Source organism: Euphorbia lathyris, chromosome 1, assembly GCF_963576675.1.
Source record: "Euphorbia lathyris chromosome 1, ddEupLath1.1, whole genome shotgun sequence".
NCBI lineage: Eukaryota > Viridiplantae > Streptophyta > Magnoliopsida > Malpighiales > Euphorbiaceae > Euphorbia > Euphorbia lathyris.
Genome location: NC_088910.1, coordinates 96,263,351 through 96,282,094, shown reverse-complemented (window position 1 = coordinate 96,282,094; position 18,744 = coordinate 96,263,351). Strand labels below are relative to the sequence as shown.

At 34.7% G+C, this 18,744-nt stretch overlaps 1 protein-coding gene across 1 annotated transcript; it reads left to right on the top strand.

Annotated features, from left to right (window-relative positions):
- The first annotated feature begins 6,704 nt into the window (after positions 1 to 6,704).
- On the top strand, positions 6,705 to 9,305 carry LOC136207895 (zinc finger protein CONSTANS-LIKE 2-like). The gene is made up of 2 exons (XM_065998779.1): positions 6,705 to 7,469; positions 8,771 to 9,305. The coding sequence occupies exons 1-2, from the start codon at positions 6,774 to 6,776 to the stop codon at positions 9,140 to 9,142; spliced, it is 1,068 nt and encodes a 355-aa protein (XP_065854851.1). The 5' UTR covers positions 6,705 to 6,773; the 3' UTR covers positions 9,143 to 9,305.
- Positions 9,306 to 18,744: the final 9,439 nt, after the last annotated feature.

Below are 18,744 nucleotides of genomic sequence, written 5' to 3'. Positions count from 1 at the left end.
TTAGGGGTAAATTTCATCAATGGTGTACAACCTTTGACCTATTTCACACTTTGGTGTACAACCTTCATTTTGTCTCAATAATATGTACAACCTTATAGGTGACCTCCCACTATGGTGTGCAGCAGATAAAAATGACCGGTCAACGCATAGTCAACGCGCCACCTCATCATTTTTCATTCAAATAATTAGTAAAAAGTGGGACCACACAAATTAAATAAAAAATTAATTTTTTATCTTTTATCTATTTTACCCTTATCCCTTCATCTCTTCCTCTTCTTCCCTCTGTTACTTTCTCTCTTTTCAAATTTCTTTCTCTCTAATCTCTCTCTTTAAATTTCCTTCTCTCTCTAATTCACCATCCCTCTCTAACCTTCTCTATTAAAGGTTAGAGTTACTGATAACTCAGTTGGACCTTTGGAGATCAGAGTAGTTAAAAAACGAGACATTTGAAGAACTCATGGATTATGCAATTTCGAGAGGAGCTTTGATTAATCAGTACAAATTTCCGAGATGTGTTAGCTTTACACTGATCATGGAACTTTTAAATTCGAGAGTTGTTAGACATTTCAGTCCAAGTCTGCTACAATGGATCCAGAACCACGCCGTTGAAAAGAAAAGAAGGAAGAAAAAAGATGATCCATCTAAAGATGATCCATCTTTTATGTTTTATGTTTTATTTATTTTGTGTGGATGTATGGATGCAATTGTGATTACTAGATTTCTACAGGAGTGTTTTCGTTTGAAGCATATATACATTAATTAATGTTCAACAAAAAAAATATATATACACATTAATTAATATATTATTGATTAATTAGGAATTTATGAATTCATAAATTTAGTGGGTATATTAGCAGCTCATTTTTGTAATATAACTCTGATTTTGTGTTGAATATTTTAGTACAAAAAATGGGCCACCATTTCCTTTACAGTTTGTTAATCCTTTTAAACCTCTCTAAACTTTGTTTCAACCATTAGAAGAGTTCTTTTTGTAATGCTAGAAATAGAGAAGGTTTGAGAGAAGTGAGTTAGAGAGAGAAAGAAATTTAAAGAGAGAAGATAGAAAGATGAGTTAGAGAGACAAAGAAATAGAGAAAAGATGAGGTGGCGTGTTGACCAGGCGTTGACCGGTCATTTTTACCGGCTATACACCATAGTGGGAGGTCACCTATAAGGTCGTACATATTACTGAGACAAAATGAAGGTTGTACACCAAAGTGTAAAATAGGTCATGAAAATATTTAGTAACAGCAAACATCCCATGCGTTTTTTATCTAATGTGAGAAATCAATTATACATGCGTTAGAATGTCTTTATACTTGGTTCAAAACAAAGGAGAAATGAAATTGAAATGGCTTAATACAATCATGTATTTGCCCAGAACTTGTACCAAAAAAAAAAACTCTTAACCTTTAAAATATTCCAAAAATCCTTTCAACTTACATATAATATTCAATTAGCTCATTAAAATGCAATCAATTGATCATTCAATTACAAAATATAAGTTAAATGTAAAAGATGTATTGCACGCGTTTTAGAATGTTATTACATAATTTACAGAATATATGAAAATTGAAGTTTTTACTTGCTTAACTATAAAATTTGTTTTCTCTAATATTAGAATCACATATCCAATCTTGGTTGTTTTACTTTTTTTAAGACTCGTGTAATATATCTTCCATATTTAACTTATTTTTTTATTACAGTAACAAGAAACAAAGAAAGTTCTTAATGAAGAAGGGAAGATGAAGTTTCAGTATTTGCATGTTGATGGAAGACAAATGGAGAAGAAGAAGAGGAGACTTTTGGCTTTCCTTGGGAGAGTTTCTCGATAAGTAAGAGATCAATCAAAGTACAACAGTTCCCAAGTTTTAATAATTGCCCAAGGGTTATTTTAGTCTTTGCACAATGACCTAAATGCAATATAATCTTAACACAACAATAGAGGATTCTAGAAGAGCACCACCTGTTCTATCATAGGATCAACCACACTCAAGTTCTCCCTTACTATTCATCACAATGATCATGATGAATGGTTATGATTAAGCCACTTGTTCTATTTCCTTGCTCATTAAATTTACTTGAATAGCAAACCTACATTAGAGTTTAAATGTAATAGTTAGATTATCTTTCTCTTGAAGTTAATATTTTTCTAGTTTTTTTTTTTTTTTGTGACAAATTGGGGATTTATTAAACCAATTGAAATTAAAGAAAGTGTGGGCAGGGAAAAGGATGAGGTGGCAACAGGGTTAGCCATAACAAAAAGACAAGAAGCCACCAAATCACTTTACATTTGGGGATGATATCAATACTACAAACTTGTGGTGGAACTTCATCCTAATCTTATACAAACTGTATTCATCGGCTCCACGACTTCTATAATTTTATTATCACGTATACATTAATAATTCAATTGTCATTAAATATTGTACCTAATAAAATATTAACAATGCTATTAGTAGCTCATTTTTATATTTCTTTCTGCTGTTTTTTTCCCACTTTTTCCAATCGCGATCAGTAAACCATGTTCATTTCTACTTTTTAGAAAAACAATTTCTTCCAATGATAAACAATACACTATAAACAGTAAACAACAACAATAACAACAAACAATAAGTAAAATAAACGGATTCTAATATATATATATATATATATATACATATTTTTTTTTTTAAAGAGTAGTAACTAATATTATGCTATAGTATATTAAATTAAGTTTTTGATTTAGCACAACAAAAAATATGATACATATAATAACTTCTTTATTTATTTTTATGCAATTTTTCATGGTAGAAGAAATCACCATTGATTTTTGTAAGTTTTATCACATTCCCCTCTAGAAAAAATTATACATATGTTCTTTCAACTTAAGTTTTATTTTCCTTACTTTTCCGGAAATTCTTATTTTTGAGAGTGTTTTTTTTTATGTTGTAACCAAACCACATTTAAAAAACTTCAAATAAAATTTAAGAATTAAAATTGTCAAGAATATCATTTTCATTAGATTTACAATGAAAACTGTCTACTATCAAAGTAATTGCAAATAAAAAAGCTTTTTATATTAATAAAAAGGAGAATTTACGTATAAGAATGTGTTAGAAATTATAATAAAAAAGATGTATGAGAGATGTTTCACATATTATAATAAAAGAAAATTTACGTACCACTTTTAAAGATTGGATTTCGACGTGTAACATGTTGTATTGTTATTTTAAAGTTTTATTCATTTTTACCGTTTTTCTCTATATCGTTTTTTTTTCATTTCCTTCTTTTGCATGTTTTTTGGCCTCTGTTCTTTGGTTGATATGGTGTTCGATGTTTTTCTTCTTTTTTTTTTGTTATTGCTTTTACAGATTTCTTTGTTTTTCTATTGTATTCAATTTATCCAAGTTTTAGGTATTTTCTTCTCTTTCGTGTTTTTGTTTTTGTGTTTGTTTTTTTTCCTTTCTGAAATTTTTCTTATACGGTTGATCGAAGGGAAAATGTTGATTGTAATCTCGCTATTAATAAAGACGAAGCATCGAAGCCTTCTGGCTTGGACAATTTTGAATTGTTTTTGTTTCTTGATATGATGGACCAACTTAATATTACTAGACCTCTTACACGCGTAGGGAAGAGGAAAAAATTGTTAACAGTGGCAGATCTATAAAAAAGAACAGAAAAAGAAGGTTGTCATTAAAAATGTTGTTGATTAGAATGTTGAGGGCTCTGCGAACAAACAAAGCAAGTATACTTGAATTGTTTAAAAGAGAAAGTTGGTAAAGAAGTCATCGGGACAAATTATCGAAGAAATGTATGAATAAGTGTTTTATTAAACGTGTTAGGAAGGAATTCCGCATGCTCATAAGTTAGAGTATTTTTTTTGTTTGGATTCACCTAATTTCAATCAATTTCAAAAGTTATGGATCTGGTTGAATTTTGGAGGTTATATATACAATCTTTAACTTTGTTGTTAAACTTAATTGAAATTGGTTTTTTTTAATGTATTTTATGATATATATTTTGTTTTTTTTGTTGTGTTTTATTAATGTCAATGTGTTTTTGGAGAGATGAAATCGGATGAAATTAGGTGAAATGATCTAAAATGATGTGAAATTGGTTGAAATTGTTTTAGAACTGATTCAAATTGTTTTCATTTAGTTACATTCAATTTTGGTATCTGAATATTAAGGGTGCGTTTGGTGTGACATAATGCAATGTAATGTAATCAAAGTTGTAATGGAATGAAATGGAATAATGATTCCATTACCATGTTTGGTTGATAAATTAAAAAAAATTGATGAAATGTAATTACCATTACAATACTTATATTTTTGTTTAGTTAAATGTAATCATAAAATTTTATTTATACAATTAAAATCAACAAAAAAAAACATGAAAAATGAGAATAACATGATAAATATGAATTGCAAGCTCTGTTTTTTTTCTCGTTATTCGTGTTTTTACGTTTTTCGAAATTTTTATTTTTTCGTGTTTTTAAATTTTCATATTTTTTTTTCATTTTTCATGTTTTTTCTAGTTTTTTGTTTTATCATTTAATAATAAGAATTGTACATAATAAATATTAATATTAAAAATATAAGAATTGGTAGTAATGAGGATTCATGCATATTCTTCATGTAATAGTCATTACATCAATTTGTAAAGAAAAATTAAATGATGTATTTGTGATTCTATTACAACAAAAATAATATGATAATCCAAACATGCATGGTAATGAGCCTCCATTATAATGGACATTCCATTACAACATTCATTACGGCGTACCAAACATGGCCTAAGTATACTTATACCAACATTCACAATAAAATACAAATCATCAATAAAATAATATAATGATCATCACTGTTCGAAACGAAGGCCGTCTGGACCGTCCAGGCCCCACCTAGGCGCTCGAAATCGAGAATCTGCCCCGATTTTTTTATGATTAGTCCCTCTAGGTGTTTTCTTGACTCCTAGGCGATTTTCAACCGCTTGGGTTCCGCTTAGCCTGCCTCGACACAACCTAGACCGTCTAGGTACTGCCTATGCGACAATGAACAAAAACATTTTTAATTGTGAATTTATTTTTTTGCTTTATTATAATTTACTTTTAAATTGTTTCAATGATATTGTTGTTGAAATGTTGATATTTGCCAAATTTTAAAGATATATGTTAAAAATATACGTGTTTTTCTATATTAAAGAATTTTATATTATTATTTTTAGATAGTATAATACATATTTTAATTGAATTTATATAATAATTTGTCGATTAATAAATAAAAAATAAAAAAATACAAATCTTATTAATCCCCGATTAGTCTGAGACTAATTCCCGATTAATCCTCGAGAGCCTGTCCGTCCGACTATCGCTTATTATTTTTTTACAACCTTGATGACAATAACATAAAACAACGGTAAGAACTCTTACAAGGGTGGTCAAATAAATATTTTGGTTTACCGAAATTTCGTGATTGGTGACATTTCGCTAAATACAACCGCTACACCAGCCATTTGATCAACATTTTGTTGTTGCCCGACACAATTTATTTTCCTCGTCCACTCTATCGTACTGAATCTCTTCAACTTTCTGTCTCAAATGTTGAGGAAGAACTCCACGATAAGCTTTGTCTATTTCCATCGAAGGTTCACATTGCTTCCTTTCTTGCCTCATTTGTCTCCGACTTTTGCTTCGATTCTATTTGTTGGGTTGCTTCTTTCTTCTTGTTCAAGGTGAGTTTGAAGTTGAAGTTGACCCCTACCCTTCTTCCGAAAATTTGCCTCGCCCGAACTAGTTAAGGCTTTTATTTCGCCGACCTTGCCTTCACATATTCTGATTGGGACTCTTTGTTGCCGCCAACTTCGGTTCCCTAGTGACACGCACCTATTTGGTTGGATATGCCCCTAGTTTGCCAAAATCCATACTCGCAAACTTGTTAAACACTTTTTTCATTTGTTCATCGCTCTCGCCTGACTCAACTATTAACCACCATTTCAACTTTCTTTGGTTGATGCCAAGGCTCATAAATTTGTCCGCTAATGAATTTGAATGAATACTCGTTCATGGTTAGTTTCAACTTTTAATTTTCGTAGCTTCATCTGAAATGATCCATTGTCCAAGTTTTTATATTTTTAAATAAAAGTTCGTAGATTAAAAAAAAGTGCTAAAACTATAAATTTTGAAATTAAGATCATATATTTTTTTAAGGTTAACATGAAATTAACCTGTTACCTTTTGAATGCATGAAATAAAATCTACATGAGATACATCCATAATGAACTGAGATATTTAAAAGAAGATTATAGAATGTCTTATAAAGTTAACCCAAAGCTAATAAAGTAAGTAAGTATATATAATAACATTATTTTTTTGGGTTTAATATAAAAGACAAATTATGTAAAATGAATCCTCGCATGTGGTGATGACACGTTTACAAGAATATTTTCCTTTGTAGCATATGGGCCCACAATAAGTTAGACAGCGAAAAGTCTCTTCCCTAGAAAGCGAGTACGATTGGCATTTCATACACGAGAAACTTTACGTCGCTAACATCAACTAATCCTAAAAGCCGAAGCTGCCAACTCAGACTCAAAGAGGGACCCACCCCTAACTGCAGCTAACCACAAGATAATCCCTAATTCTTCACATCCATTCAATTTGTGCCACGTGGACATCCACGGATTCTATCCTTTGCCTCTTTTGTCAGTCACACTATCTTTCTTTAGCCCTCCTCACTCTTCACTCTTCACTTTCAGTTACATTACATTAAATCCCATTAGCGAATTCAATTATGATGAAGAAGGAGAACACCGGAGACGGCGACACCGGCACCGGAAATAACAACTGGGCACGTGTGTGCGACGCATGTCGTGCTGCGGCTTGCACAGTGTATTGCAAGGCAGACTCAGCCTACCTATGCTCGAGCTGCGACGCCCGGATACACGCCGCGAACCGCCTGGCATCGCAGCACGAGCGTGTATGGGTGTGCGAGGCGTGTGAACGTGCGCCGGCGAACTTCCTATGTAAGGCGGATGCAGCATCTCTCTGCAGCGCCTGTGACGCCAGCATCCATTCAGCGAATCCACTCGCCCGCCGCCACCAGCGTGTTCCGATTCTTCCAATTGCCGGCAATTTTTACGGGGAGAGAAGTAATGAAGAATTGTTTGTAAATATGGAGGATGGAGAAGAGGATGAAACAGCTTCTTGGTTAGTGCTAAATAATCAAGTGAAGAAGGACAATATAAATGAAATGTTGTTTGGTGGAGATACGGATGAGTATTTGGATCTAGTGGAGTATAATTCGAATTCTTGTGGGGAGAATGAATATAATCAGGAGTATGATTTTGGTTATAAGAATTACGGAGATGAGAGTGTGGTTCCTGTTCAATGTGAAGAAGAAGGTGGAAAAGATCATGAGTACTATAATTTCCAACTGGGATTCGACTTTGAAACTTCAAAATCTTGTTATAGCTCCACCAATCACGGGGTATGCTTTATTCTATTTTATTTTCTGCTTTCACAATTTGGGGATTTTTTATTCAACTGTTCATGTTCATGTTAGTTATCTTTGTTGTCCCTGCTACTCATGGGCGGAATCAAGGTGCTTGCTGAGACTGAAGTCCCGACTTGTTTCTAGAATTTTGTTCAAAATAATTTTTGAGTCCACTTGTGAGAGATTGAAAGAGAGGAAGATGAGCTGTTGTACGGGTTAGGATCGTGTTCGTGTCGTATCAATTACGAAGTTAGTGTCAAATGAGTCAACTATAACTTAAAAAAATTGTGTTGTGGTTATATATCGGGTTAGGGATTTTATATAGTGTTTCGGGTCACATATTAACGGTGACATTTAAAACTATAGTAGGATATTGTAATACTTCTAAATACTTTATACCGCTTTTGGATTAGGAGGTTAACCATTGCCATCCAAAAGTACTAATATATCATGTTTGTTTCATGTAATGTGTTTAAAAGTCGCATGCAAAAATATGAAATGTTTGGTTCGTTTTTGTAATTAATTTAGACGACATATAAACATATGTGGGAATATTATAGTAATTTTAAATATTTGTGTCATTTTCGAGTTAATATATTAATTAACTCTAATCCAGTCGATCAATTGTGTGTCTAACTAAAAAACAACTCATCATCTAACTAAGCTAAACCTCAACACTATAATTACTTGTTAATTTCATGTAATTGGTTGTCTGCAAATCTATGATCCTTAGGCTTCTATTAGTAAAATATAGTGAAATATTGATAGGTAGAATTAGAGTTTAAAGATGGAGTTTTATTATTATTCTTATTATATGAAATGCTAATGAAACAATGTTGTTGCATTAAGTTGAATCCCTACTCTACTCATCTAGGATTCTGGTTCCGCCACTGATTGTAGCTATTCAATTAATGTATATTGTTTACTTTTACGGGTACAATTAACTGATTTTCCTTCCAAACGAATTTTAATACCTTTATTCTAGGGTTTAAAGTGGGAAAAAAACGAACTTTTTGAGATGCATACAGGTTAAAGTTTTAGGAATGCAAAGATTTTATTCCCTAGAAATACCTTTCCTGTGCTCTTTTGATTCTCGGATTGCTCCTCTCAATTGGGGAATCTAATGGCCAAACTTTCAAGCACTTTAGTTTTTTGTTTTACCTTTTCTTCAAGCCATCAGTAGTCAGGATATTGGATTTCTACCTGATTGTATAGTCTTAATATTGTAATAGTTCATGAAACTTGACATGAGGTTTATAGAATAATAAGTTATTAATTTTGGCATTGTTAAATAGGTTCCGGTATCATCAATGGATGTGGGAATGGTATCTGATTCAACAATGGAATTGGAAGAGGTATCAAACATGTCACAATATTCAAGACCTCCAAAAGGGACAATTGATCTTTTCTCAAACCCTTCAATTGAGATGTCAACCCTACTGAGTCCAAGGGACAGGGAAGCAAGGGTACTAAGATACAGAGAGAAGAAGAAGACCAGGAAGTTTGAGAAAACAATTAGGTATGCTTCACGAAAGGCCTATGCAGAGACTAGACCTAGAATCAAAGGCCGCTTTGCTAAGAGATCAACAGATACTGATGCTGATGTTGATGTTGAAGTGGATCATATGTTCGCTGAAACTGGATATGGCATTGTCCCTGGATTCTAGAACCATTCTAATTCATCATATGTTTGTATAATCTCATTAAGAGATATGTATTCCTTCTTCAATGTTCTTATATTAATTCTTCATGATGTTTCTATCTTGTGAAATGTAAATGATGCACTTATAGTTTTGGAATATAAAAGTTAGAGAAAAGTTCGTTTCGGTACCATAAGTCTTTGTTAGTTGTAGATTTGTATCAAAATATATCAGTTAATATGGAGATTATCTATGAAGATGGCTTTACAAGCAAAAAAAAAAAAAAATTTGTTTGTGTTACTAGTACTCTTTATTGATGACAAATAATTCCCAAATCAGATCACAATACTAAGGAATATCAAAGAATACTTTCAGAGAAAATGGCAGAGAAATAAGAGAGAGAAAACCTGTGAAAAAGGTTGTTTCATCATTGTAAGAGTAAATGAATCCTTACAGCTTATAAAGAGCAAAAAGACAAACAAAGATAACAACCTCACAACCAGCCAAAAGAAACTAACGGTACAAAATATAAAGGAGAGGTTATTTGGACAAAATGCTATTAACTACACATAAAAGCATAATCAGCTAGAGAGCTCCTCAATACTCCCCCTCAAGCTGGAGGTCGAGTGGAAGGAGAAGCTCCAAGCTTGTGAACATGGCGTTGGTGATTCTTGACCGGAAGCACCTTTGTGAAGACATCTGCAATTTGATCAGCAGAGGAAACATGAGCAGGGATGATGGTGCCAGCCTTGACTTGATCACGAACATAGTGACAGTCAATTTCAATATGTTTTGTGCGTTCATGGAGCACTGGATTCGCAGCAATGGAGAGAGCAGTTTGATTGTCACAATAAAGAATTGTAGGAGGCAAGTCTGTGAGACCAAGATCTTGTAGAAGAGCTGCCAGCCAGGTAACCTCACATGTGGTAAGAGCCATTGCCCTGTACTCTGCTTCAGCAGAGGATCGAGCAACTATAGATTGCTTTTTAGCCTTCTGGGGAATGACCCAGAAAAATGCAAAAACCAGTAGTAGACCTGCGTGTGAGAGAGCAACTGGCCCAATCACTATCACAATAGGCAGTCAGTTTTGCAGCAGAAGAAGAAGCAAGCAAAATTCCCTGAGATGAAGTTCCAACCAAGTATCTGAGAATGCGTTTAACAGGTTGCAAGTGTACATAAGTAGGTTGGTGTAGAAATTGAGTGAGCAACTGGACAGGGAAAGCTATGTCAGGCTTTGTAATAGTAAGGTAAATCAATTTACCAATAAGGTGTTGATAGACAGCTGGATCATGTAAAGGTTCACCCTTGTCCTGTGTAAGCTTGAAATGAGGATCCATTGGAAGTTGCAGAGCCTTGGAATGTGTTGTTGAAACACCTTTCCACAAGATTTTGATTTGACAAAATCATCCATGATTAAGAGGCAATTAAATTTAAATGCTTTATTTAATTGTACTAATGTGTTTGTTCAATATTGAGTGCAAAAATATATATATAAAGTTAGACAGGACAAAAGTCAGCATAAGCCAAGCTGAGTGGAATGGAACTCAGCATGAAAGAATAGAAGCTGAGTTGAGTAGAACTCAGTATCAGAAGTCTCCTTCAGAGTTGCCAGAATGAAGCTAACTAAATCAGAAGACTCCTTCAGAATTGTATAAACAAAACGGAGCTGACTAAGAAGGAACTCATCATGGAAGTTGAACATTCGAAAATAACGAATGAAGCTGAGTGACAGTCAGGATAGCATGAAGGATCCGTTCACTAAAGGACAAAGTCTGCCAATCTTCTGCACCAATAATTGAAGCCTCGAAAATACACAGAAGACTAATTCCAAGAAACATGGGTCAATGGATTATTGGTAAAAGACAACTGCCACAAAAAGACAAGTCTGTAGGAAGAAGACAAGGCTGACACCTGAAGAAAACAGATGACAGGATTGGCCTGCAAAACTGAAGCTGACCAGAAGCTGTCTACTAAAAGAGCCGTTTTGGAATCAACGGACACACCAAATTCAAACGGTCTAATCTCCAGAATTCATCTATAAAATGGACAAGGATTTCACTTGGACATTTGCCGCATTACAAAGAAGAAAAATCCAAGAGAGAAATCTTCAAAGCACTCAAATACAAAGATCTTACACCAAATCTTCTATTCTTTGTGTAAATGCTAGAGTGATTCTGTGTAATCTTCTAAAGTGTTCTTTACTGAAAAGAGAACAAGTGTTTATCAATTGTAATATTGAGAGTGTATGCTGAGTGCTTGGTTGTAAGCATTCAGTGGTAGAAAAATCTAAGTGCTGGGTTGTAGTACTTAGTAGGAGCTGAGTAGACGAATAGAGGACGTACTCTTGCATACTCACTGCCTTGTAAAGGGTTTGTGCTCTACCTTGAAAGAGCTCAGTATTGGATTGAAAATCCCAGGAGGAACTAGGGACTGGACGTAGGCAGAGAGGCCGAACCAGGATAAGTCGTGCTGAGTAACTTCTAAACTCTTTCTCTCAATATATATATATATATATATATATATATATATATATATATATATATATATATGTGTGTGTGTGTGCATGTGTTGCTTGTGATATTTACTCAGCATATAAATTGTTAAAACTGAGACTGAGTAAATCTGAGTGCTGAGTTGGAAGCTGACCTCTCAAGAGTCAATTCCGAACTCTCAGGTCAAGTAGTCTTAGTCAGCATAGAACTAAAACTGTCTGACTAATCAATCGGCCGTGCTGACCAACACGCTGAGTTAACAAACTCTTAAAATAACATTAAGTCAGCATAATTAAAAGCGAAAAAGTTACATTAGTTCCTATCCCCCCTTGGAACTAATTACTAGGGACCAACAAGTGGTATCAGAGCCAAAAACTCACTACTCAAAGATCTAACAATCTTGAGCTGATCCCGAAAAATGGGTGAGAATAGCACTCGTTTCCTTCCCGGGAACCAAACAACACAGATACTCCTTGAGGGATTATCAATCACTGGACCTCCCCTATTCTTTGGGTCAAATTATACATTCTGGAAGAATAGGATGAAGAACTTTATTCAAGCCACAAACATGAGTGCATGGCTTGCAATTGTTCAAGGTCCACATGTGCCATACAAAACTGTTAACAATGAGAAAATTGTTAAAAGTGAAGCTGAGTGGACAGAGGATGACCTCAGAAAATTACAAAATAATGCTTCGACTATCAATATGCTTCACTGTGCTCTAGATGCTGCAGAATACAATAAGATTTCAGGTTGTGAGTCAGCACATGAGATCTGGAAGAAGCTGGAAGTGACTTATGAAGGCACCAGCAAGGTCAAGGAATCCAAAGTGAACCAACACATGCGATTGTATGAGCTGTTCGAGATGACTGACAATGAGGACATCTCAGCAATGAATGCCAGGTTCACCAACATAATAAATGAGCTTAAAAGACTCGGTAAGAATTTCACTGAAGAAGAACAAATGAAGAAGATCTTACGAAGTCTTCCCAAAAGCTGGCAAGCTAAGAAGACTGCTGTAGAGGAAGCTCAGGACCTGACCATATACAAATATGATGAGCTGATCGGTTCATTGCTGACCCATGAAATCTCCATGAAAATTTTTGAAGCTAAGGAGAAAACCGAAGATAAGAAGCAGAAATCATTAGTCATGAAATCTGACTCCACTGAAGCTGAGTCAACTGATGATGAAGAAATGGCCATGTTTACTAGAAAAATGAAGAAGCTGTTCAGAAGAAATGACAGAAACAGCAAACGACCATTGACGGTTGTCGAATCCACCAAAAATAAAATAGCCCTCAGGCTTGCACAAGGGTAAGCAAAGGTCGTACCCAAAGGACTAATACTGATCTAATTGTAAATATAACCAAGCAAATAAATAAAAAGTAAAAAGGGGGAATTGGAATAGTTGATTGCTAAATTGACAAAAGTAATAGAGTTGAGTTGAAATTGAATAAAATGATTAATTAGAATTTCAGCTAAGGGATTCTCAGGCAAGGAATTTAGTTAGTCTTGATCATTGACAGAAATGATGTTTCTTCTAAATTACATATCAGATTAGTTTGGTATATTCTTCCTAAATAATGAATTAACCAAGTAAGACTGTAGTTAACTCCTAATTAACGAATAACCTTACCTCAGCGGCTAAGATTCAACCCGTTAACAGCGTTATGAATTAGAAGAACCTAATCCAAGCCAACCGATTCTCAGCGATATCGATTCAGAAACTTAATTACTCATTCACTTGATGTGATAAAGTCGAAAATAGATGTATTAATGTCACATGGAGAGTTCTCAGTTGTCAATCTGATTATCCCCAAATACAATCTAGATTTCAACTTTATAGCATCAATTGCTACTTATTCAGATTCAACTAAATAATGACTCGTTAATTATCTAGTTTAATCAGACAGCTATATGCTAGTTTAATCAAATGAACAATCGGCCTTATCATTCAAAAGCAAACTAACAATTGAGATAAAATCCCTAAACACAGTGAATAAACAAATGATATGAATAAAGAGAAAATACTAGAAGAGAAACGATCTCACAATACTTGAAGATTCCTGCCTTTGAATTATCCCTTAACCGAAATAAAGAAGTTAGCTATGAATAGCCATTAAGAACAAAATAAAATGTTTCGAGTTTTCCCAGTATGAAAGTTACGTTCTCTAGGAATGTAAAAATCTAAGAGAGAAGAGAGAGAGAGATAATCTCCCCTCAAACCTAATGTTTTGTAGAGAAAATATATCCCTAAAAATTAGCTAACAAAATAATATCTTTCCCAATCACAAATCTTTTCTAATCTTCCCATATCTCCTAATTTCGTGCATGCTTAGTCATTCCCAACTGTCCAGGTTCATTCTTGATAGAATAAAGGAGAGTCCTGATCAATTCTGGAGTCTGCGATTCCCGAAATCCTTAGTCTTGGGCAAGACTAACTCCATTTTCGTTTCAGCTCCTCTGAATCAGCTCCAAATTCCCTTTTAGTCCAAATTTGTTTCAAGTTAAGTCCAATTCCGCTCCTTTTAATCATTTGAGTCCTGTGGAGGCAAATCATACCAAAACAAGCAATAATATCCGAAATAACACTAAATTAATTAAATAACCTAGCACTAAAGTGAACATTTGAACGTTGAATTGGACACTTATCAAAACACCCCACACTTACCCAATGCTTGTCCCTAAGCATATCAGATCATGTCAACAGTTCTTTACTCTTATGATTTCGTGTTTACCAACCTTTCCCGACCCCCCCTCATAATGTAAAGATTATCAGCCATCAACTCTTAAAGCCAAGACATTATTCATGTTTAAACATACAATGTAACCACTTGAAAAATCTCAGCAAACAAGCTTTTGACCATGTACATAAGGTATGAATTAAAATCAACAACACCCTCACGGAAATCGCTCATTGCACTCAAGTGTTTAGGCTATAATTAATTTCAAGAAATCACTCAAGTCGCAACCTAGAATGAAATTACCATAAGCTTGCTAATATATCAAATCTCCACCACTTAGTATGAATTCAAGACACTAAATCAAAGGGACTTAAAACAGGGTGTAGCGTAGGCTGGGGTTAAGGTTTAGAAAGGAAATGAGGAAGAAAGGGAAATCGAGAGTAATAAAAATGTACATTTACTCTGAAAATGGCCAAAATGGAATCAAGACACGATTATTTACAAATGACTCACAATTCTTAAACTTCAGAATGAATGAATGTTTAAGACAAACTTAAACAACTATAGACATACTGAAATGAGTAAGTTAACGAAACATTTTTTTTTCTTTTTGCTTCTGTTTTTTTTTTTCTTTTTTTTTGTGCCTCTGGTTTTTTCTTTTTCTCTTTTTTTTTCTTTGAGGCTTTTTTTTCTAAAGATAATATTTCAAACTAGAATAAGAAAGCTACTACTTTCCAAGCTAATGTCCATTTAGACACCTTTTGAAGCACAACCACATATAAGCAAAAGGCTTATGCTAAATCCTCATACTTTGATGAGCTTGTGGTTAATTCAAATATGGAGATTGCTTAAAGCAACAACTAAACACATAAATAAGCGAGAGAATGTACAGACTCTGATGGCTAGAACATCCCTGGCCAAGGGACTTGAACAGGGGTATGTCAAGAACGGGGAAAGGCTCAAATGTGGCTAACTAAGGGTTGGTACTGTTATTTTTTGTTAGTCCTGGACAAGACTAAGGATGCAAAGTTTATTTTGAAATGGCTAACAGAAAAAAAACCTACTTCCCTTATCATTGTTAATACTCGAATACATCAATGTGGTCTCGAAATGCATAACATGGCAAGTTCTAGAATTTCAAACTAGAATTGGACAACACTCAGAAAAATATAGAACAAAGTGTAATGTTTTTGTTCTTGCATTTAGGCTCAAAAACTTTCCAAAAATTGGGGTAAATTGGTGTTGTTTCATTCAAAACGTCTGTCATGTAATGGGAAATTAATCAAGTGGTTCATATGCATGCTCAAGACAATTGTGCAACCCTGACCTTTTGAAATCGACAGCTTTACTCAAAACAAGACTAATGGGTTTCAGTGCTAAGTTGGCAACCTAGTTTCAACCGAGTGCAAAACTGAGAGCTAGCATTATTATTTCTAGGGACAAAACAAAGGGTGGACACCCCACACTATTGCAGAGAAAAATAGATAGAAATTCTGGAAAGAACAGGCATAAAATGAGGCAATGTATCAGTATATCTCAATGAAAGTTAGACAAAATCAAAACAAACAAAAAAAATACACTTCTATATCAAAAACCCTTCCCCCACTTTCTCCTCGCACTGTCTCGGTGCGAAAATCACACAATTAGGGGCGAAGGGCAACAAACAGGAGAAAAATAAAGTGAAAGAGAAATTGTGCTTACTGCCCTTTTTGGAGGAGGGAACCTCGTGCCTCATCTTTCTATGGGAAGGTTTGAAAAAAAAGTTCACATACTCGAAGTAAGCCTCTTGATTTGCACGTATTTCCTTGATCTCATTTAACGTTCCTGTATCAAAAAACAAAGATTGCCCTTCTCGGCGTAACAAATGCATATTTTTCAGAACTTCTATATCAAGAGGTGGTGAGGTACAGGCTATGTGTCTATCAGTTTGTGCAACATTCTCAAAGATTCACAGCCTAAGATGTGATCAAATATCCCAAATATAAATACTTGGGTCATCGTATCCTTATTTCTAGCTGCGTAATTAATGGCCAAGAAAGGATGCATCAAACAAACAACATGATTGAGAAAATAACGAGCTTTGGTCTTAGATGGCTTGAACTTGGGTGCAGACTCAAATGTAAAATCCTTAAAAAAAATATATATGTTCATCAAAATCACATATGCATCAGATTTCACAAATCAGGAATCCAGGAATACACCAATCTCAATGCAAAACTCGGTTATGGACCAGTGATGATCTTGATTTAGCAACCTAAAATGAATACACTCATAATCTAAATCCAATTTTCTTGAATCACATTAAAACTCAAAGGTGCTACAAAATTCTTGTACCAAATCATCAAAAACAGGAAATTTAATGGCAATTTTTTTTTAACTCCAACATATTCCATTAACAAACTTATCAAAATCAGATTTTAAATCCAATTCAACAAGAGTAGCAACATCCACACAACTACTTTTCAGAAATTCCTACCTTGCCTAATGCAGTGGGTCTGCAAATTACAAATCGGTGGTGAATGGGGCGGTAGAGTGTCGTGTTTCCTTTGAATCGTGAAACCAGATGGGCAGCGTCCTCCTATCGGTAGTGGTTCTATGACTGTTGGTGCAGCGACCAAAGGTGGTGCTGGGTCACTAGAGATGACTGCCATCGGTGGTGCTGTGTAAATCACAGATGATTGTTGCTGCGGGTTGAAGAGGCGGGGGTAGGGTCGATTTTGTTAGAGATTGAAGGGAATAGAAATAGTGAGGGTGGTGGTAGTCAAATATGTAGGAAAGAAATTCAAGTGGAAAATTAAAGTGAGTGGCGGTGGTGGATTATTGAAGTTGAAGGGGAAGGAGAGTGGTGAGGGATAAGTGGAATTAGGGAAAAAAAAGAAATTGATTTAACCAAAAATTAAAAAGGGAATAAGGTAAATTGAGAATAAACAATGGGTAAATCAAAACCTTTTCCTCTATTTTTCTTTTTACCCAGAGCATAATGGGCCTTTTGTTTTAATTTGCTGACTTTCTCCTCTCTTTTTTTCACCTCTTTAGGCCTCTATTCCTCCATTCTTTTCTTTCCTACATATCTGTAAATCAAAACTCAGAAATTCAAGCCCTTTGGAGAAGATGATGCTAACTAAATTAGTTAACCTACATGAAATAAATAAAATAAAAAATAAGACTGAATATAAATGATAAACGTTGGTCTTGGGCAAGACCAAAACTGGGCTGCCTCCCAATAGCGCCTCTAGTTAGCGTCTATGGCCAGACGTTCTTGAGCTCTAAGGCTAGTCTCCTGGATCAAGATATTGCACTTCTTCGAGGACTCCAATTGGGATATTCTTATAAAACGGCTTAAGTCGGTGGCCGTTTACTTTTTGCACATTCCCATTCTCCAAGCTCTGAGTTTCCACTGCACCATCAATATTCATGTCACACTGCTTAATCGCCCATAAGGCTATGTGTTCTGGTTTTGGTGCCTGCAAAATGGAAGGTAATGGGCGTTGATTAGCACGAGAAATTGTTTTAACATCAGAATTTTCCGGTTTTGATTTCAGCGCTGCTATTTCTTGCATGACTTCCTGCACAGCTTCTCCAAGCTCCACGCTTTTCTCCTTTATTTTGTTGTTCACATCGAAGCTTTCTTCTATTACTACCTGCAACTTGTCTTCTCTACATACTTCAAAAGCTTGTTGCGTTATTAGCTCGATAACATCTATGCCACAAACAGAATGCACTTCATTAGGAAATTTCATGGTATCATAAACATCAAATTGAACAATTTTACCATCAAACTCCATAGTCAGTGTTCCTTTGTGAACATCGATTTTTGTCCGAGCTGTTGTTAGGAATGGTCTACCTAATAGGATTTCTGACGAATCTGAAGGGTGATCTTCATCTTCCATGTCTATGACATAGAAATCAGCTGGGAAAATTAAACCATCAACCTGAACTAAAACATCTTCCAACAGCCCTTCGGGGTAAATAATAGATCGGTTAGCAAGTTGAAGCACTACTCCCGTTTCCTCAAGAGGTCCAACATTTAAGGACGAATAAATAGACATAGGCATGATATTTATAGATGCTCCTAAATCACACATTGCCCTCTTAATGCTAGTATTCCCAATTTGACAAGAAATTGCAAACATACCTTTATCCTTACATTTTTGGGGCATTTTCCCTTGGAGTACAGCAGACACATTCTCACCCATGGTAATCTTTTCATACCCAATTTTTTTAATCTTGTTAGTACATAATTCTTTAAGGAATTTAGCATATCGAGGTATTTGTCTAATAACATCAAGCAATGGAATATTTACCTCCACCTTGCGAAACGTCTCAAAGATGTCTTTCTCCTCATTTTCTTTCTTTGACTTGGCTAAACGATCAGGGAAAGGTGGTCTAATTACCAAAGGTGTGTGTTGATTCATGGTTTTCTCTCCAGATGACTTACCTACTGAATCTTCCT